The sequence below is a fragment of the Bos javanicus genome, chromosome 12 (assembly GCF_032452875.1).
Source record: "Bos javanicus breed banteng chromosome 12, ARS-OSU_banteng_1.0, whole genome shotgun sequence".
Classification (NCBI taxonomy): Eukaryota; Metazoa; Chordata; class Mammalia; order Artiodactyla; family Bovidae; genus Bos; species Bos javanicus.
The window spans coordinates 71,440,791-71,462,361 of NC_083879.1; the positions used below are offsets into that span (position 1 = coordinate 71,440,791).

At 40.9% G+C, this 21,571-nt stretch overlaps 1 protein-coding gene across 1 annotated transcript in view; it reads left to right on the top strand.

The window, feature by feature from the left end:
• LOC133258040 (ATP-binding cassette sub-family C member 4-like) overlaps positions 1-21,571 on the top strand; it is a 158,901-nt gene that overhangs the window by 93,293 nt on the left and 44,037 nt on the right. The window contains 2 exon segments of the mRNA XM_061434375.1: positions 7,037-7,137; positions 8,742-8,933. Coding sequence (XP_061290359.1) covers positions 7,037-7,137; positions 8,742-8,933 — 293 coding nt within the window.

Sequence of the window (21,571 nt, forward strand, 5' to 3'; positions counted from 1 at the left end):
GAGAAGTTGTTTGTGTCTTAATGAGAACTTTTATCTTTTTTTTTTTTTTTTTACTTATTTATTTACAGTAGGTCTTTTTGAGGCCATTAAAAAAAAAAAAAAAGATTGGCATGTGGTTGATTTACAATGTGTTAGCTTCAGGTGTACAGCCAAGTGACTCTGTTATACATATATCCACTTTTTAAAGATTCTTTTTCCATACCCCATGAACATTGGGGTGAATGTATATTTTTTTAAGTAATTTGCATTTTGATTACTACTTCAAATGAACTATCTTTTAGAAAAGAATTTCTATTTTTCACTTTCAGAATCCTTAGGAGCAAAGTCCAGGTATGACGTGCCTGCTCCAGCAGACCTTTGGTGCCTTGGGCCCCTGCTTTGGCTCGCTCAGGACATTCTTTCATTTTTATTTTAAGTTTTATTGGGGTATAGTTCATTTACACTGTTGTCTTAGTTTCCAATGTACAGCAAAGTCAATCTGCTATGCATATACATATATCCACTCTTTTTTAGGTTCTTTCTCATGTAGATCATTACTGAGTTCTCTGTACTTTACAGTAGTTTCTTATTAGTTATCTATTTTAATATTTTATATATAGTAGTATTTATGTGTCAATCCCAGTCTTCCAATTTATCCCTCCCCTCCCTTATCCCCTGTTAACCGTAAGTTTATTTTCTACATCTGTTACTCTACTTCTGTTTTGTAGATAAGTTCATTTGTAGCCTTTTGTTATATTCCATATATAAGCAATATCATATTCTCTTTGTCTGACTTACTTCACTCAGTATGAAAATCTCTAGGTCCAGCCATGTTGCTGCAAATGGTATTATTTCACTCTTTTTTATGGCTGAGTAATATTATACTATATGTATAATAGCGCATCTTCCTTATCCATTGCTCTGTTGATGGACATTTAGGTTGCTTCTATGTCCCGGCTATTGTAAATAGTGCTACAGTGAACATAAGAGTGGATGTATCTTTTGGAATTATGGTTTTCTCTGGATATATGCCCAGGAGTGGGATTGCAGGATCATATGGTAGCTCTCTTTTTAGTTTTTAAAGGAAACTCCATATTGTTCTCCATAGTGGCTTTACCAGTTTACATTCCCACCAACAATGTTGGAGGGTTCCCTTTTCTCCACATCCTCTCCAGTATTTATTGTTTTGATGATGGTCATTCTGACTGGTGTGAGGTGAAACCTCACTGTAGATTTTTGCTTTTTTTTTTTTTTTCATTTTTTTTCACTGTAGTTTTGATATACATTTTCCTAATAATTAGAGATGTTGACCATCTTTTCATGCATTTTTTTTTTTTTTTTGCCATCTGTGTTTCTTCTTTGGAGACATCCTCTTTTAATCTTCTGCCCATTTTTTGGATTTTTTGTTTATTTATTTATTTATTTTATATTGAACTGCATGGGCTGTTTGTATATTTTGGAGAGTCATCCCTTGTAAGTCACTTTGTTTGCAAATATTTCTCCCCATTCTGCAGATTATCTTTGGTATTTTTTATGGATTTCTTTGCTGTGCAAAAGCTTTTAAGATTAATTGGGTCCCATTTGTTTATGTTTTATTTATTTTCATTACTCTAGGAGGTCCTTCAATTTATGTCAGAGAGAGTTCTCCCTATGTTTTCATCTAAAAGTTTTGTAGTGTCTGGTCTTACATTTATGTCTTTAATCCATTTTGAGTTTATTTTTGTGTATGGTGTTAGGGAAAGTTCTAATTTTATTATTTTACATGTAGCTGTCCAGTTTTCCCAGCACCAGTTATTGAAGAAAGTCTTTTCTCTGTTGTATATTCTTGCTTACTTTGTCATAAGTGATCATAGATGCCTGGTGGTTATCTCTGGACTTTCTGTCCTGTTCTGTTGATCTGTATTTCTGATTTTGGTGCCACTTAGCATTTGGTACCACTTTCAGTTACTGTAGCTTTGTAATACAGAGAAGGCAATGGCACCCAACTCCAGTACTCTTGCCTGGGAAAGTCCCATGGACGGAGGAGCCTGGAAAGCTACAGTCCATGGGGTCTCTGAGGGTCGGACACGACTGAGTGACTTCACTTTCATTTTTCACTTTCATGCATTGGAGAAGGAAATGGCAACCCACTCCAGTGTTCTTGCCTGGAGAATCCCACGGATGGGGGAGCCTGGTGGGCTGCTGTCTATGGGGTCGCACAGAGTCTGACACAACTGAAGCGACTTAGCAGCAGCAGCAGCAGCAGCTTTGTAATATAGTCTAAAGACAGGGAGCGTGATTCCTCCTAGCTTCATTTTTCTTCTTTGTTTTTCTCAAGATTACATTGGCTATTCATGGTATTTTGTATTTCCATACAAAATGTAGATATTTTTGTTCTAATTCTGTGAAAAATGCCATTGGCAATTTGATAGGGATTACATTGAATCTGTAGATTGCTTTTGAGTAGTTTGCTTGTTTGTTTACAGTAGGTCATCATGGAGATCTTTTATCTTTTTATCTTTCTTTGAATGGGTTGAGGTCTATATAACTGTAGAAGGATGACTTCTGAACATCCCAGGTAGTGTCCTGTAGTTGGATAGAGAGAACCAAGTTTACTATTAAGCTTTCTGTACAGCTTAGAAAAGGCTGAGGAACTAGAGATCAAATTGCCAACATCCGCTGGATCATGGATAAAGGAAGAGAGTTCCAGAAAAACATCTACTTCTGCTTTATTGACTATGCCAAAGCCTTTGATTGTGTGGATCACAGTAAACTGTGGAAAATTCTGAAAGAGATGGGAATACCAGACCACCTGACCTGCCTCCTGAGAAACCTATATGCAGGTCAGGAAGCAACAGTTAGAACTGGACATGGAACAGACTGGCTCCAAATAGGAAAAGGAATACATCAAGGCTGTATACTGTCACCCTGCTTATTTAACTTCTATGCAGAGTACATCATGAGAAACGCTGGGCTGGAGGAAGCACAAGCTGGAATCAAGACTGCTGGGAGAAATATCAATAATCTCAGATATGCAGATGACTCCAACCTTACAGCAGAAAGTTCAGTTCAGTTCAGTCGCTCAGTCGTGTCTGACTCTTCGCGACCCCATGAATTGCAGCACGCCAGGCCTCCCGGTCCATCACCAACTCCCAGAGTTGACTCAGACTCACGTCCATCGAGTCAGTGATGCCATCCCACCATCTCATCCTCTGTCGTCCCCTTCTCCTCCTCCCCCCAATCCCTCCCAGCATCAGAGTCTTTTCCAGTGACTCAACTCTTCGCATGAAGTGGCCAAAGTACTGGAGTTTCAGCTTTAGCATCATTCCTTCCAAAGAAATCCCAGGGCTGATCTCCTTCAGAATGGACTGGTTGGATCTCCTTGCAGTCCAAGGGACTCTCAAGAGTCTTCTCCAACACCACAGTTCAAACACGTCAATTCTTCGGTGCTCAGCCTTCTTCACAGTCCAACTCTCATATCCATACAAAAAACCTCTTGATGAAAGCGAAAGAGGAGAGTGAAAAAGTTAGCTTAAAGGTCAACTTTCAGAAAACGAAGATCATGGCATCTGGTCTCATCACTTCATGGGAAATAGATGGGGAAACAATGGAAACAGTGTCAGACTATCTTTTTGGGCTCCAAGATCACTGCAGATGGTGATTGCAGCCATGAAATTAAAAGACGCTTACTCCTTGGAAGGGAAGTTATGACCAACCTAGATAGCATATTCAAAAGCAGTGACATTACTTTGCCAACAAAGTTCTGGCTAGTCAAGGCTATAGTTTTTCCAGTGGTCATGTAGGGATGTGAAAGTTGGACTGTGAAGAAAGCTGAGCACCAAAGAATTGATGTGTTTGAACTGTGGTGTTGGAGAAGACTCTTGAGAGTCCCTTGGACTGCAAGGAGATCCAACCAGTCCATTCTAAAGGAGATCAGTCCTGGGATTTCTTTGGAAGGACTGATGCTGAAGCTGAAACTCCAGTATTTTGGCCACCTCATGCGAAGAGTTGACTCACTGGAAAAGACTCTGATGCTGGGAGGGATTGGGGGCAGTAGGAGAAGGGGACGACAGAGGATGAGATGGCTGGATAGCATCACTGACTCGATGGACGTGAGTCTGAGTGAACTCCAGGAGTTCGTGATGGACAGGGAGGCCTAGCATGCTGCAATTCATGGGGTCACAAAGAGTCAGACAGGACTGAGCAACTGAGCTGAACTGACTGTTTAGGTTATAGATTTTAGCCTTAGGGCTACTTGGATCTCTTGGTTGTAGGGGTCTGGTGTGCTGGTGTTAGAAAGAGTCTCTGTAGCAAAAACAGTATCCTCACTGCTGTGTGCGTCACAAATGAGCAGTTGTTGGAATGTGTGTCATGAATTCACCATCCCTCACTATTCCATAACAATAACCCTGAATCACAGTCTTTAATGCAAAAATGAGATTAATTTGTTAGATTTAAAAGCATTGCCTAGTTTTGCAAAACCCATTGTCTTGTTTTTGTGATTTCAATAGCAGATACATTGAACATACTGAAATTACATAATGATAATTGAAGTATAAGGATAAAAATCTGAGCAATGGCATCCTCACCTATGTTATACTGTCAAGTGTATCTCAATCCAGGTGGGATTAATATGATAAAGGATGAAAATGGTAAGGATCTAAGAGAAGCAGAAGAGATTAGGAAGAGATGGCATGAATACACAGAATAACTGTACAAAAAAGATCTTAATGACCTGGATAACCATGATGATGTGGTCACTCATCTAAGCCCAGACGTCCTGGACTGTGAAGTCAAGTGGACCTTAACTTCAAAGCTTTACTACGAACAAAGCTAGTGAAGGTAATGGAATTCTAGCTGAGCAGTTTAATCTCCTAAAAGATGATTCAGTTGAAGTGCGGCACTTAATATACCAGCTAATTTGGAAAATTCAACAGTGGCCACAGGATTGGAAAAGGTTAGTTTTCATTCCAATCCTAAAGAAAGGCAATCCCAGAGAATGTTCAAACTATGATACATTTGCACTCATTTTGCATGCTAGTAAGGTTATATACAAATTCCTTCAAACAAGACTTAAGCAGTGCATGAACCAGAAACTTCCAGCTGGACAAGCTGGGTTTACCAAAGGTAGAGGAACCAGAGATGAAATTGCCAGTATCCCCTGGATCATAGAGAAATGAAGGGAATTCCAGAAAAACATCAGCTTCATTGACTATGTGAAAGGCTTTGACTGTGTAGATCACAACAAACTGTGAAAAATTCTGAAAGAGATAGGAATACCAGACCATCTTACCTGTATCCTGAGAAACCTGTATGCAAGTCAAGAAGAAACAGTTAGAACTGGACAAGGAACAATGGAGTGCTTCAAAACTGGAGAAGGAGAATGACAAGGCTGTATATTGTCACTATGTTTATTTAACTTATATGCAGAATACATCATGCAAAATGCTGGGCTGGATGAAGCACGAGCTGGAATCAAGATTTCTGGGAGAAATATCAATAACCACAGATATGTAGATGATACCATTCTAATGACAGAAAGTGAGAAGCCTCTTGATGAAAGTGACAGAGCAGAGTGGAAAAGCTGGCTTGAAACTCAACATTCAAAAAACTAAGATCATGATATCTGGTCCCATCTGGGGAAAAATTAAAAACAGTAACAGATTTTATTTTCTTAGGTTCCAAAAATCACTTCAAACTGACTGTAGCCATGAATGAAAAGATGTTTGCTTCTTGGAAAGAAAGTTATGACAAATCTAGACAGACTATTACAAAGCAGAGACATCACTTTGCCAACAAAGATCCACGTAGTGAAGGTATATTTTTTCCAGTAGTCATGTAAGAGTTGTCAACAGATGTATGAGCTGGGCCATTAAAAAAGGCTGAGGACCAAAGAATTGATGCTTTCAAGCTGTGGTTTTGAGAAGACTCTTGAGAGTCCTTTGAACTGTAAGGAGATCAAACCAGTCAATCCTAAAGGAAATCAACCCTGAATATTCACTGGAAGGACTGATGCTGAAGGCGAAGCTCCAATACTTTGAGCACCTGATGAGAAGCGCTGACTCATTAGAGAAGACCCTGATACTGAGAAAGATTGAAGGCAGGAGAAGAGGGGAGTGGCGGAAGATGAGATGGTTGGATGGTATCACTGACTTGATGGACATGAGTTTGAGCAAACACCAGGAGATAACGAAGGACAGGAAGCCTGGTGTGCTGCAGTCCATGGTGACACAGAGTCAGACATGACTTAGTGACTGAACAACAACTTTGTTCAGTTCAATTGCTGAGTCGTGTCTGACTCTTTGTGACGCCATGGACTGCAGCACACCAGGTCTCCCTGTCCATCACCAACTCCCGGAGTTTTCTCAAACTCATGTCCATTGAGTTGGTGATGCCATACAACTATTTCATCCTCTGTGGTTTAACAGCTTTGTTAGTTCTTTCTAAATTCATAATATTCTTAAAAAATTACTTATTTATTTGGCTGTACTGGGTCTTAGTTGGGGCATGCAGGATCTTCAGTCTTAGTTGTAACAGGCAGGACTTTAGTTGCAGCATGTGAACTCTTAGTTGTGGCATGTGGAGTCTATCTAGTTCCCTGACCAGGGATTGAACCTGGACCCCCTGCATTGGGAGCTCGGAGTCATAGCTATTGGACCACCAGGAAAGTCCCTCATAGAGTTTTTTTTGTTTTTTTTTTAACTTTATTATTGTCTCATACAACAGAAGTAATATTATGAGTAATACTATCATTACATGCAAATGATTTAAATATTATAAAGGAGTCTTCTCACTACTATATATAAAATAAATAACTAAAAAAGACCTACTGTATAGCACAGGGAACTCTATTTAGTACTCTGTAATGATGTATGTTGGAAAATAATTTTTAAAGAGCAGATTACATATGTCTGGCTAATTCACTTTATTGTATACCTGAAACTAACACAACTTTGTAAATCAACTACACTCAAATAAAAATCATAAAAATAAAGGAGTCTTCTTTGTAGAGTGACAGAAGGACCTGTGTGAAGGGTTGAGAAGGAGACTGACTTTCTTCTTCTTCTTCCTCATTTAGCTTTGGATGCTGGGCATGTTGGCCTCGTCTTGTCACTAACCATCACACTTATCAGTATCTTCCAGTGGTGTGTCAGGCAAAGTGCGGAAGTTGAGAACACGGTGATGTTTATTTTTCTGTTCTTAGCCTTTTCAGGTCTCCTTGCTGTTATATGACATAAAAGCAATTCTTACGTAAAATAATAAAAGTGTTATTTTTACATCATTTTACGAAGTTTTTTTACATTCTCCTCCATCTTTTTAAGGGCTTCTCTGGTGGCTCAGAAGGTAAAGAATCCTCCTGCAATGCAGGAGCCACAGGAGACTCAGGTTCAATACCTTGGTTGGGAAGATCCCATGGAAAAGGGAACAGCTACTCCAGTATTCTTGCCTGGAGAATCCCCATGGACAGAGGAGCCTGGCAGGCTACAGTCCATGGGGTTGCAAAGAGTTGGGCATGACTGAGCAAGTTTCACTTTCACTTTCCATGTGCTTAAAGTTAATGTAAAATAAAATATATACATATTTTTCTCAGTCATGTGTATGCCATGTCAGAAGGTTTTGTATTCATCACAAACTGTCTCCAAATACAACCTCCTGTAGGAGGGAGGTTCTGAAATTCTGGAGACAATATAAGCTCATTTCTTAGCAGCCTGTTTACATTTGTTTCTTAATGGGTAATTCCTCATTTTTGGTAAAATAAAATAATCCAATATTTTGAGGTTTATTTAATTACTATGTTCCCCCACCCATCCCCCATTTTATCATTTATTTGTGTGTGTGTTGAACACCGAACGAATTTGCTGGTGGCCCTTCTTCCTGGTAGGATAGGCTCCCTCTCAGAATATGCTTTCTAAGGTGTGGAGTCATCGTTCTTTAGAAGAAACATTATACACTTTTGAATATTTGTACCTTTTCCTAAAGGGAGAAAAACAATAAAAATGAAATTTTTCCATATCTTTCTTCTAACAGAGTAGAAATAGTGAAAGTCGCTCAGTTGTGTCTGACTCTTTGCGACCCCATGGACTATATAGTCCATGGAATTCTCCAGGCCAGAATACTGGAGTGGATAGCCTTTCCTTTCTCTAGGGGTTTTCCCAACCCAGGGATCAAACCCAGGTCACCTGCATTGCAGGAGGATTCTTTACCAGCTGAGCCACAAGACAAGGCCAAGAATACTGGAGTGGTTAGCTTATCCCTTCTTCAGGGGAACTTCCCAACCCAGGAACTGAACCAGGGTCTCCTGCATTGCAGGCAAATTCTTTACAAACTGAGCTATCAGGAAAGCTCATAACAGAGTAGAAAATTACTGATTATTAAAATGAGGTTTGATGACCATCCAGTTCTGTTCATCTATAACACGTGGCCCTTCTGTGGCCACACATTACTAGTTGGTGTCCAAAAGTATTATTTTCTTTGAAAATATTCTTTTTTTTTTTTTAATTCAGATGTGAAAGGAGGATCAATAAAATTTTACCATGCATTTCTTTAATTTTTTAGCTTTAATATAAAATTGAAGGAAATAGTCATATGTGAAAGAGTTGAAGATGATGAACAAGTTTTTAAATCATCCAAGGCCTTATCAGACTCCTACTTCTGTCCTTTGTGGATGCTGAGATCTAGGTTGTTCTGAACTATATAGAAGCAGAAGGTTTCATTTACAATCTCTGAACATCCATAAACAAGACCCTCTGATACTAACTCATGAGATGTCATACATGTTTCAGATGATTTCAGTAGAAAGGGTGATTGAATACACAGACCTTGTGAAAGAAGCATCCTGGGAACTTGAGTATCGTCCACCACCATCCTGGCCCAACGAAGGAATGATTTCCTTTTACGATGTGAACTTCAGGCATACGTCGGACAGGCCTCTGGTATTGAAGAATCTGTATCCAGACTTTCACCCAAGACAAAAGGTTAGTTTAAGCCATTTGCCTTTTTAAAATCTGGCTAAAGATTTAGCACCACATCTGCTCTTGACTTCTTTGGCAGTGTGTCAGGGGGACTGTTTCCTCCTAATGGATGCAGATTAGATCAGTGACATTGTAGGTGAATCTTTCTTGGAAATTGACCATGGAATGGGGATACCAGGAAACTTCTTCTCTGTGTTGTAAGTTCCCTCATAATGGTTGATGGGCCTTGGGATCCAGGGCTCCATCTTAACCTGACTCAGGACACTATATGTGACATCTGATTATTCATACAAAGTCTGGGACGTCAGCCTTGTCTTCCTGGCCCTAACTCTCCAATATCTCATTCCTTTCCATCTTTTCTTGTTTGTATTTCTGAGATCTCCTCCTCCTCCCATGGTGCCCTGTGGTTGCAGCCTCCCTCTCTGTCCCTTAGCCCTTCCTGTAGCCTTGTCCTCCACTCACCCACACTGAGCTGCCATCCCCCTGCCCTCCCCCCACAGACTGCTTCTTTCTTTAGCACAGATCTGATCCTTACTGGGCTGTGTGAGCTGCTGCTGGAACCATAGCATAGCTTCAAGTCCACTCCAGCAGGGGCCATGGGGTGAGCTTGTGTCCACCAGAGAAGAGCCTCAATAATGACCCAGTCAGGAGTGAGGAACCAGGGCCTCAGATAGAGGTAGGGTCTAGAGACTGGCTCAAAGTCAAAAGCAAATTGATGGGAGCAGAGAAGATCCATGTGGGAGACGGCAGAGAAGCTTGTGACCTGGACCTGTCAGCATCCATGTCTGCTGGTGATGTTCCTTCCACACTCAGCTTGAGGCCCTCAGCTGGGACCAGGACAGAGTCTTGAAGAAGACACTAAACCAGAACAGACAAGGTGTTAGGAGCTCTTCCCCACCTCTCTGCAGCCAGTTTGTCTGACACACACACACCCCTGAACTCGGATTGTGTGTAGTTTCTCCCAAAGCACCACGTCCTCCCTGTTCCCAGTGCACATGCTGCCCCTCAGCCTCAGAGACCCAGGCCCTCTGTCATCTGGATGGTGAAAATCTCCTCATTTTCGGAGTCAACCCTAATGCATCTTTGAGACTCTCAGTTCTTCCTTAGTGTCTTATATATTCTTTCAAGATAGCATTTATGGTACAGCTATATTTATAGCAGCCAAAAGTTGGAAGGAACTAAATACTTATGTAAAGTATTATTCAGCCTAAAAAAGGAAGAAAATTCTGACCTGTGGATAAACCTTGATGACATCTTGCTAAATGAAATAAGCCAGACACAAAAGAAATGAATACTCTCATTCCATTTATGTGAGATTCCTAGAGAGTCAAATCCAAGAAGACAGGAAGTAGGATGGTGGTCTCCAGCGACTGGGGGAGGGGAAATGGGGAGCTGTTTATTTAATGGGTATGAATTTCAGTTTTACAACGCCGAAAAAAATTCTCAAGCTTGGTTGCACAGGAATGTGAATGTACTGAACACCGAACTATCCACTTAAAAATCGTCAAATAGTTAAATTTCATGTTATGTGAATTTTATCATAATTAAAAGAAAAGATAGCACCTGTGGCATGCTTTGTAATTTGGGATCTGCATCTCACAGTACTTTGAGGCTTTTTATAATCAGGGAGCATCTTGTTTTCATATTTGTTCCCAGAAAGTAGCATTTTGCAAGGCACAGAGAGGGTGCTGAGGGACTGCTGGTTGTGAGGGTGAGTGAGTTACACAGGTGTGAGCAAGCAGGAACCAGCACACACACATGACAACTCTGTAAATAACTGAAAGAACTGCTCTTTAAAACTCTTACCACCCCACAGACCCATCTAGTGGAAAATAGCTATAATTTAATGCATTATTGATTATTGCAACGCCTTTGACTGTGTGGATCACAATAAACTGTGGAAAATTCTGAAGGAGATGGGAATACCAGACCACCTGACCTTCCTCTTGAGAAACCTATATGCAGGGCAGGAACCAACAGTTAGAACTGGACATGGAACAATAGACTGGTTCCAAATAGGAAAAGGAGTACATCAAGGCTGTATATTGTCACCCTGCTTATTTAACTTATATGCAGAGTACATCATGACAAATGCTGGGCTGGAAGAAGTGCAAGCTGGAATCAAGATTGCAGGGAGAAATATCAATAACCTCAGATATGCAGATGACACCACCCTTATGGCAGAAAGTGAAGAGGAACTCAAAAGCCTCTTGATGAAAGTGAAAGAGGAGAGTGAAAAAGTTGGCTTAAAGCTCAACATTCAGAAAATGAAGATCATGGCATCTGGTCCCATCACTTCATGGGAAATAGATGGGGAAACAGCAGAAACAGTATCAGGCTTTATTTTTTGGGGCTCCAAAATCACTGCAGATGGTGATTGCAGCCATGAAATTAAAAGACGCTTACTTCTTGGAAGGAAAGTTATGACCAACCTCAGTTCTGTTCAGTTCAGTTGCTCAGTTGTGTCTGACTCTTTGTGACCCCATGAATTGCAGCACACTAGGCCTCCCTGTCCGACCAACTTGATAGCATATTAAAAAGCAGAGACATTACTTTGTCAACAAAGGTCCGTCTAGTCAAGGCTATGATTTTCCAGTGGTCATGTATGGATGTGAGATTTGGACTATGAAGAAAGCTGAGCACCGAAGAATTGGTGCTTTTGAACTGTAGTGTTGGAGAAGACTCTTGAGAGTCCCTTAGACTGCAAGGAGATCCAACCAGTCCATCCTAAAGGAGATTAGTCCTGGGTGTTCATTGGAAGGACTGATGTTGAAGCTGAAACTCCAATACTTTGACCACCTCATGTGAAGGATTGACTCATTGGGAAAGACCCTGATGCTGGGAAGGACTGGGGGCAGGAGGAGAAGGGGATGACAGAGGATGAGATGGCTGGATGGCATCACCAACTCCATGGACATGAGTTTGGGTAGACTCCGGGAGTTGGTGATGGACAGGGAGGCCTGGTGTGCTGCGATTCACGGGGTCACAAAGAGTTGGACACAACTGAGTGACTGAACTGAACTGAACTGAATGAATGAAACCCTTTTAACATAATAGAATATTCAACTTAATGCCTAAATGTTACCCAGGGAGCAGCTTCAGTTAGTCACAGGGCAAAAGCTGGTCCTAATTATTTCCAGTTCCATTGTAGGTCAGGAAAAAGGTGAACTACTGTGTTGGGAAAATATTAATCACAGCTCTTGATACAATCTTGTCCCTCGGAGCACTGTGTGTGATGGTTGCTTATACTCAGACAATGTGTCTGTCAGATTTTCTGTTGTAAATGTAATTTTGTTAACCTCTACTTGTCTTAAATTTTCCCCAAAGCCATAAAATATGAATTATCTAAGAAACTCTGTAGGACAACTTAGAAACATAACAGATTCTTCTTCTTCCTTCTTAAAACCTGTAAATCATAGGATCATTAAGATTCTAAAATGTTTGAGGGAAAATTGAATTTGGAGACTGAATTAATAAATTCAGTAACTTGACTTTTGATCTGTGCCTTGGTCCACTCTCAGTATCACTATTAGCTTCATTTCTGTTTTTGGAGATGACACCCAGGCAGCGTGTTCATGAATTGATTTCACTCTGCCTGTGTACATCCCAGGCTCCGTCTCCTGTTCACCTGTCCCAGCCCTAGTCACTCCAGGACCCCCTTTTGGTATTGGATTTGATTGAGAGAGGCTGTTGTCGGAGGGTTGGGGATGGGGACATGGGAGTGAGCCAGCCCAGCAGAAGGGGGGCTTTATTTTCTTTCCCCCATTTCTTCTTCTATCCCAATTCCTAGAAGTTACAGTCAGTAGGAGAGTATGTTAGGTACTATGCAGAATTTTAATTCACAGAAGAAATAGCAAGTGAAAATAAAGAACTAGGACTTCCCTGGTGGTGCAGTAGATAAAAATTTGCCTGCCAGGGCAGGAGACACTGGTTTAATCCCTGGTCTGGGAAGATTCCACATGCCACTGAGCAACTAAGCCCTGCACCACAACTACTGAGCCTACATATCACAACTACTGAAGTCTTTGCTCAGCAACAACAGAAGCCCCCTCAGTGAGGAGCCTGTGCACTGCAGGAGTAGCCCCCACTCATCACAACTAGAGACAGCTCGTGCAAAGCAATCAGGACCCAGCACAGCCAAACAGAAAAAAAATCAACATGAGGTAAATAGCACCCTAGACTTCCTAGGTTAGAGTCTGAACATGGGCTGCATTTTTCATTTAGATGATTTTGTGGTTGATTTGATCATTTTACAGAGTCCTGAACAATAAAGTATTGTCCAGTTCTTGAGGTAGATTAATTTTGCTTTGTTTTTGCTCACAGCTATTATTTGGATGATACAGTTTTACAGATGCTTAGTAGAACATGCTATAATGTGCAAAATTATTAGTTTCTTACATTTTCTCCTTTTTTACATAATATTTTCTTAAAAGCCACTCTCCTTACTCCCAGATTGTCCCCCTTCCCCTGCTGCTTCCTAATTCCTTGTGACTCAAACTGTGGTGCCAGAGCCAGCAGCACCTACATCTCCTAGAGCTTCTTAGAAATGCAGAGTCTCAGGATCACCCAGACCTCTTGACTCAGATTCGTATCTGAACATGACCTCTTCCTTTCTCTCCCATGGACAGTTTTTAATGAGTGATAACCTGTGATTCTCAAGAAATGTTCTTTGACAGTTTGAAATTGAACTCAAGAATTCCTAAATCTCTGTTGTGACTGAGCAGGAGGCTCTAGAATATTCTGTGCCACTAGATTTTCTTACCTTTATGCTCTATAAATTTCACTTTTACATTATAATCTAATTCTGTGTGATTCCACTGCATTATTTGTGTCTTTCCAGTGGAGTCTGTCTTCATTACAGGCAGTTTTCATCCTGCTGTCTGTCCTTCCCCACACCAGCCTCCTGCAGGGACTGGAGGGATTTCCCACAGGCTCAGCCCTGTCTGGACCTGGAGTCAGAGACAGCCCAGTGCAGCAGCGTATGTGTGGCTGTTTCACCATCTGATGGGATAAAAAATGAGTCTTGCTGCCCCTAGCAGGGCATGAGGTCTGTTTGACCTGTTCCCCAGGTACCATGTGTCCCACTTATGCAGATTTCTCTCTCAGCCCGGCTGTGGGTGCCGGTTCTTCCTGCTAATGGCTGGTCCACCTGCCCACAGGTACCCTCTTCGCTCTCACTCACCACATATATGCCTGTGTCCACATTATGCTTTAACTCTCCGACCGTAAGATCTCTATGGTAGGCCTGTTCCTTTAACTACAACTATACCTCTCCCCACTTTCTCTGTTCTGTCTACACAGAGGGGCATGATAAGTTGTCAGGCCATCCAGGGGATAAGGAGGCCCATCAGCAGATGGAAAAGAGGCCAACATATGTGGATTTGAGTCACATCCTGCTACTTATTAGCTCTGATATTCAGACAGACTAATTTATCTAAGCCTAAATCTTTTCTTATGCAAAATGGAAGTCAAAGGATGTAACCTGTAGGCCTGATGTACAATTTAAGATAAGACATGTAAAGCACCAAGAGTAAATACTTGGACAAAAATGGTCATCATTTTCATAGGGTGTAAAATGACCATAACCACTTGCATTGCAGAAAGTGTTGTCTGTCCCATGAAAATGAGCTGTTGGCCATTTGAAATTCTATTTATGGCTATAGGATCCATCTGCTGTATCTGTCTCTGTCTGATTTATCTTATACCTAAATAAAATGGTAATAGATTTTTTCCATAAATTTCTCTGGCCTGAGTTAAAAATCTCAGCTCCCAGTGGAAGTTTCTTTGTCTCAGGACACCACAGGTAATACAAATAAGAAAAAGTCAAATCCAATACAGATTCTGATGTCAATGTATACAGTCTAGTTGAAGAAACAAGAAAATGACTATATTAACTTTGTAAGCTAGAAGGAGGTCATGATTTTTATAGACATTTATATAAAATGACATAACATCAGCTAGAGTTGGAACAAGCCCACATCAGGAGACAGGGAGAGCATTTTCAAGGAATTAGACATGTGAGACAGACTTAGTGATGTGTGGTTAGGGTTTCAGCAGGTGGGAATGCATGTGAAAGGCATTCCAGGAGGTGGGACCAGCATAAGCAAAAGTATGATGTCCTGATACAGTGAATGAAGACCTAGACACCTGCAAAGCACTCAGGAAAATGAACTACAGAGTGTGTAACACACATTTTTACATTCAACCCTCAACACTACCTACTGGTGCCAAGGAAGCTGACTCGTGTACATGAAGAATGGAGAGGTTAGAGAGGACAGTTTTGTAGAAGAGACATCCTAGGGTGGAGTGTTGAGTGCTAAGCTGGAATTCAGAAGTTTAATCTGAGAAGTGAGAGCACATGGACCAGAGTAGGCAGGTGCAGGGGACGCAGAGCCAGGAGCTGTTATGCCTCCAGCAAGACATCCTGGAAATGTAATTCCACTTCTTGGAATCAAATTGATGTCGATTAAAACAAAACTATATCACCTGGATTTGTGAACATGCAGGGAAATGGGTGGGAGCAGAAAATGGTATTATACTTCTGCGAGTAGGTTAGCAGTTTAACAGCTTCCTCCTGAAAATGTTCATACCTTGTTGTTGTTCAGTCACCTAGTCATGCCTGACTCTTCATGACCCCATGGACTGATACACACCAGGCTTCTCTATCCCTCACCATCTCCTGCAGTTCGCCCAAATTCATGTTCTTTGTATCAGTGATGCCATCCAACCATTTCATCCTTTGTCCCCTTCTCCTCCTGCTTTCAATCTTTCCCAGAATCAGGGTCTTTTCCAATGACTTGACTCTCTGTGTCAGGTGGCCAAAGTATTGGAGCTTCTGCATCAGTCCTTCCAATGAATATTCAGGATTGATTTCCTTTAGGATTGACTGATTTGATCTCCTTGCTGTCCAAGGGATTCATACTTGCTGTCCAAGGGGTTCATACTTGACTCTCAGCAGTTCCAAATCTGAGAATTTATGTGAAGGAAATGCTTAAGGTTGTTTGCAAAGATTTAGCTTCAGGGATATTTAAGACAGTTATTTATAATAGCTAACTGTTTGATGCTGCATAAATATCAAGCAGTAGCTGCTGCTGCTGCTGCTAAGTCGCTTCAGTCGTGTCCAACTCTGTGTGACCCCATAGATGGCAGCCCACCAGGCTCCCCTGTCCCTGGGATTCTCCAGGCAAGAATACTGGAGTGGGTTGCCATTTCCTTCTCCAGTGCATGAAGGTGAAAAATGAAAGTGAAGTCGCTCAGTCCTGTCCGGCTCTGAGCGACCCCATGGACTGCAGCCTACTGTGCTCCTCCGTCCATGGGATTTTCCAGGCAAGAGTACTGGAGTGGGGCGCCATTGCCTTCTCCGACCAAGCAGTAGAGGATTTGTTAAATAAATGATCACATGTACTACAATATTATGAAAGCATTACAAAATACTAAATGAAAACACATATAACAGTATGTTCACATCAATCCCATTTTGCTTAAATATGTGAACTGTGTCTTTAAGAACACATACAAAAAAATACAGAAACAACAAAAAGAACACATGCAGCAGCCTAGAAAGTAAAAATATAATTTTAAGAATTTTTTTCAGAGTGCTGGGCTATAGCTAGTATTTATTTACTTTTCAAATTCATTTGCACTGATTGTGATTAAGGAAAGAGTTTATTTTGTTTTTTAAACACTGTGAGCCTGGGAAAAATGTAATGAGAGTAAGTGGGGGAGACAGATGAAGGAGTGGTTTTGTGTGGAGCATTGGGTGTTGATTATGTTGAGTTTGGTGTGTGAAGAGAGATCCAAAAGCAAGTGTGTAATAAGTTGTGTCATCATCAGAGACCAACCTGGTTGGAAAAACAGAAAGGGGCCACTGCAAGCAAATAACAGAAGATTTTCTTTAAGAGTCTTTATAATTGTATCTATTTCTTTATTTTTGGCTGGGCTGGGTCTCTGCTGCTACTCGGGCTCCTCTCTAGTTACTGTGTGTGGGCTTCTCACTGTGCTGTCTTCTCTTGTTAAGAGCATGGGCTATAGGGTGAGAGGGCTTCAATAGTTGTGGCACATAGGCTCAATGGTTGTGGTTCATGGATTCTAGAGTGCAGGCTTAATAGTTGTGGCGCACGGGCTTAGTTGCTTTGCAGCATGTGGGATTCTCCTGGACTAGGGATTGAACCCACGTCTCCTGCATTGGCAGGCAGTTTCTTTACCACTGAGCCATCAGGGAAGACACCAAGTGTCTTTAGATTGAAGAATGTAAGCTTACTGATACTGGTGACACTCTTCATGGGCAATTGGTAGAACCCTTTGGTTACTCAGAAAAGACATTCAGACTATAGCTTTGAAGACTGAACTCTGGAATAATTAGAGTCAGGTTTTCTGTGAGTTGCTTTTTTCTTTTTGGGGTGTTTGGGGCCATGCAGCATGTGTGATCTTAGTTCTCTGACCAGGGATCGAATCCATGTCTCCAGCAGTAGAAGCACAGACTCTTAACCCCTGGAATGCCAGGGAAGTCCCCTGGTTTTTTAGTCCTCTTCACTGGAGTTTGGAACTCACAGTCCTGTGGTAATGAACAGCCCTCGGTGCCCTACATATCTCAGTCCATTTACGCCAAGTTTACAGATGTTCCCATTTGCACAGATGGATCAGTTTTGGTGGAGCTGATACCATGAGAATATACACACATTCTCACAGATCAGTTCTCACCTGTGTTCTGATGTGTGTTGATTTATGTATGAGAACACACAGAAATATAGGCACACCTGTTTAACTGTGCTTCACAGATAATGCTTTAAAAAAAATGGACATTTATGGCAACGCTGTGTCAGGCAAGTACACTGGCACCGTTTTCCCTATAGCATTTGCTCACTTCATGTCTCTGTCTCATTTTGATAATTTTTGCAATATTTCAAACCATTTCATTATTATTATATTTATTATTCTGATCTGTGATCAGTGGTTTTTAATGTTACCCTATAAATGCTCAGATGGTTAGCATTCTTTTAGCAATAAAGTATTGGAAATTAAGGTATGTACTATTACCTTATATAATGCTATTGTACCTCATTAGACTACAATATAGTATAAACATAACTTTTATTTGCACAGAGAAACAAAACATTCATATAACTTGGTTTATTTTGATATTCAAAATATCTTTGAGGCCTGCTTGTACACAGAACAGATGAGCCACATATATATACACTACAACCTGCCTGCATGCAGAGAATGGCACATCTATATTATATGAATTAGGGTTTAACATAAGGTACAAAATGTCCTGATAAGCCTGTATGCAGATCAAGAAGCAACAGTTAGAACCGGACATGGAGCAATGGACTGGTTCAAAATTGGGAAAGGAGTACCTCAAGGGTGTATATCATCACCCTGCTTATTCATCTTAATGCAGAGTACAGCATGTGAAATGCTGGGCTGGATGAAGCACAAGCTGGAATCAAGACTGCCAGAAGAAATATCGGTAACTTCAGATAAGCAGATGATACCACCCGAATGGCAGAAAGCAAAGAGGAACTAAAGAGCCTTTTGATGAAAGTGAAAGAGGAGAGTGAAAAGTCTGGCTTAAAGCTCAACATGCAAAAAACTAAGATCACAGCATCTGGTTCCATCACTTCATGTCAAATAGATGGAGAAACAATGAAAAGAGTGATAGACTTTATTTTCTTAGGCTCAGAAACTCACTGTGGATGGTGACTGCAGCCATGAAATTAGAAGACACTTGCTCCTTAGAAGAAAAGCTATAACAAATCTAGACAGAATATTAAAAAGCAGAGACATTACTTTGCTGAACAAATGTGCGTATAGTCAAAGCGATGGTTTTTCCAGTAGTCATGTACGGATATAAGGGTTGGGTCATAAAGAAGGCTGAGCACTGAAGAATTTATATTTTTGAACTCGGGTGCTGGAGAAGACTCTTGAGAGAGTCCCTTGAACAACAAGGAGATCAAACCAGTCAATCCTAAAGGCAATCAGTCCTGAATATTCATTGGAAGAACTGATGCTGAAGTTCCAATACTTTGGCTACCTGACACAAAGAGCCAACTCATTGGAAAAGACCCTGATACTGGGAAAGACTGAAGGCAGGAGGAGAAGGTGACAACAAAGGATGAAATGGTTGGGTGGCATCACAATTCAATGGACATGAGTTTGAGCAAACTCCAGGAGATAGGGAAGGACAGGGAAACCTGGCATGCTGCAGTCCATGGGGTTGCAAAGGGTTGCACTACTGAACAATATCAAAATATCTTATAGTCATTGCATTATCTTTATCAGATCAGATCAGATCCATCGCTCAGTCGTGTCCAACTCTTGCAACCCCATGAATTGCAGCACGCCAGGCCTCCCTGTCCATCACCAACTCCCGGAGTTCACTCACCTCACGTCCATCGAGTCAGTGATGCCATCCAGCCATCTCATCCTCTGTCGTCCCTTCTCCTCCTGCCCCCAATCCTCCCAGCATCAGTCTTTCCAATGAGTCAACTCTTCACATGAGGTGGCCAAAGTACTGAGTTTCAGCTTAGCGTCATTCTTTCCAAAGAAATCCCAGGGCTGATCTCCTTCAGAAAGGACTGGTTGATCTCCTTGCAGTCAAGGACTCTCAAAGTCTTCTCCAACACCACAGTTCAAAAGCATCAATTCTTCGGCGCTCAGCCTCTTCACAGTCCAACTCTCACATCCATACATGATCACAGGAAAAACCACAGCCTTGACTAGACGAACCTTGTTGGCAAAGTAATGTCTCTGCTTTTGAATATGCTATTTAGGTTGGTCATAACTTTCCTTCAAGGAGTAAGTGTCTTTTAATTTCATGGCTGCAGTCACCATCTGTAGTGATTTTGGAGCCCAGAAAAATAAAGTATGACACTATTTCCACTGTTTCCCCATCTATTTCCCATGAAGTGGTGGGACCAGATGCCATGATCTTCATTTTCTGAATGTTGAGCTTTAAGCCAACTTTTTCACTCTCCACTTTCATCAAGAGGCTTTTTAGTTCCTCTTCACTTTCTGCCATAAGGGTGATGTCATCTGCATATCTGAGGTTATTGAGATTTCTCCCGGCAATCTTGATTCCAGCTTGTGTTTCTTCCAGTCCAGCGTTTCTCATGATGTACTCTGCATATAAGTTAAATCAACAGAGTGACAATATACAGCCTTGACAAAGTCCTTTTCCTATTTGGAACCTGTTGTTCCATGTCCAGTTCTAACTGTTGCTTCCTGACCTGCATACAAATTTCACAAGGGGCAGATCAGATGGTCTGGTATTCCCATCTCTTTCAGAATTTTCCACAGTTTATTGTGATCCACACAGTCAAAGGCTTTGGCATACTCAGATGATAAAATTAGCTGAACCCACTTTTCTTACGTTTAATCTCTATAAAGATAAATTCTTTTTTGAAGTGCCATGATTGTTTTTACAGACTAAGATGTGAAACTTCAGAGGTTTTCAAATCAGGAAACATGAAAAGTTCTAAGCATTCTGATTATATTACTCAGAAAGATTTATTTCTTCTTTATTTAAAGCCAGAAGTTTTAAAACTTTACTGATTTACAAATGATTCAAGCATATCTTACACTCTCATCAATTCCAGATTTTACATAGAGATGAAATCATCTCTTGGAAAGCTTCCTTCAGAAAATTTGCAGTTGGGCTTCCTGGGTGGCTCAGACAGTAGAGAATCTTCCTGCAAAATAGGAGATCTGGGTTCCATCCCTGAATCAGAAAGATCCCCTGGAGTATGAAATGGCAACCTACTCTAGTATTCTTTCTTGGAGAATTCCATGGACAGAGGAGCCTGGCAGTCTACAGTCCAGGGGGTCGCAAAGAGTTGGACACAAGTGATTAATACTTTTTTTCACTTAAAAATTCATTGGTAAAAAAGGCCAGTTTCTGCATATATATTTGAATGCAGTTTTATTCCTCACCAGCATTTTACATGGGAGAAGGAAATGGCAACCCACTCCAGTATTCTTGCCTGGAGAATCCCATGGACAGAGGAGTCTGGCAGGTGACAGTCCATGGGTCGCAAGAGTCAGACACGACTTAGCGACTAAACCACCAGCCACCAGCATTTTACCTACTCTGTACTGATTCTTGAATCTTACTGTTAGTGCGTTTAATTTCTCTCTGCTCTGGTTTTAGTAAATAGACTGACACCTGACATGTGTTTTTCCAAGGTTCAATTTTAAGTATTAATGTATTAATAAAATGCCTTTTGACCTGCTCCGATGAAAGGTCCCATGTAAATAGCAAACATTATTTATATCATTGTTGATCTCATTATGGAAATTTTGTCTACTGGCCTCTTTCAAGACTGAGACCTGCATTTTATATTTGAAGATGTTTCCTTTCAAGATAAAATGTAATTAAGGTATTTAATATCAGGAAGTGATTTCATTTTTCTACCGAAGAATAATTCCTCTTAAATAAATAAATACCCCTGAGAAAGTGAATACTTGTTGTTGTATAATCCTTCTGACTTGACTTGTTGATATCTCTGTAAAATTACCCATGTAATTCTCAAGGTCAAATTACACAGGGAGTAGGAATAAAACTAATTTAAAATTGACTTCTTATGGACTACTTAGGAGACTGCTGGGTTTTCACTACAGTCAGGTTATTTAAGTCATCT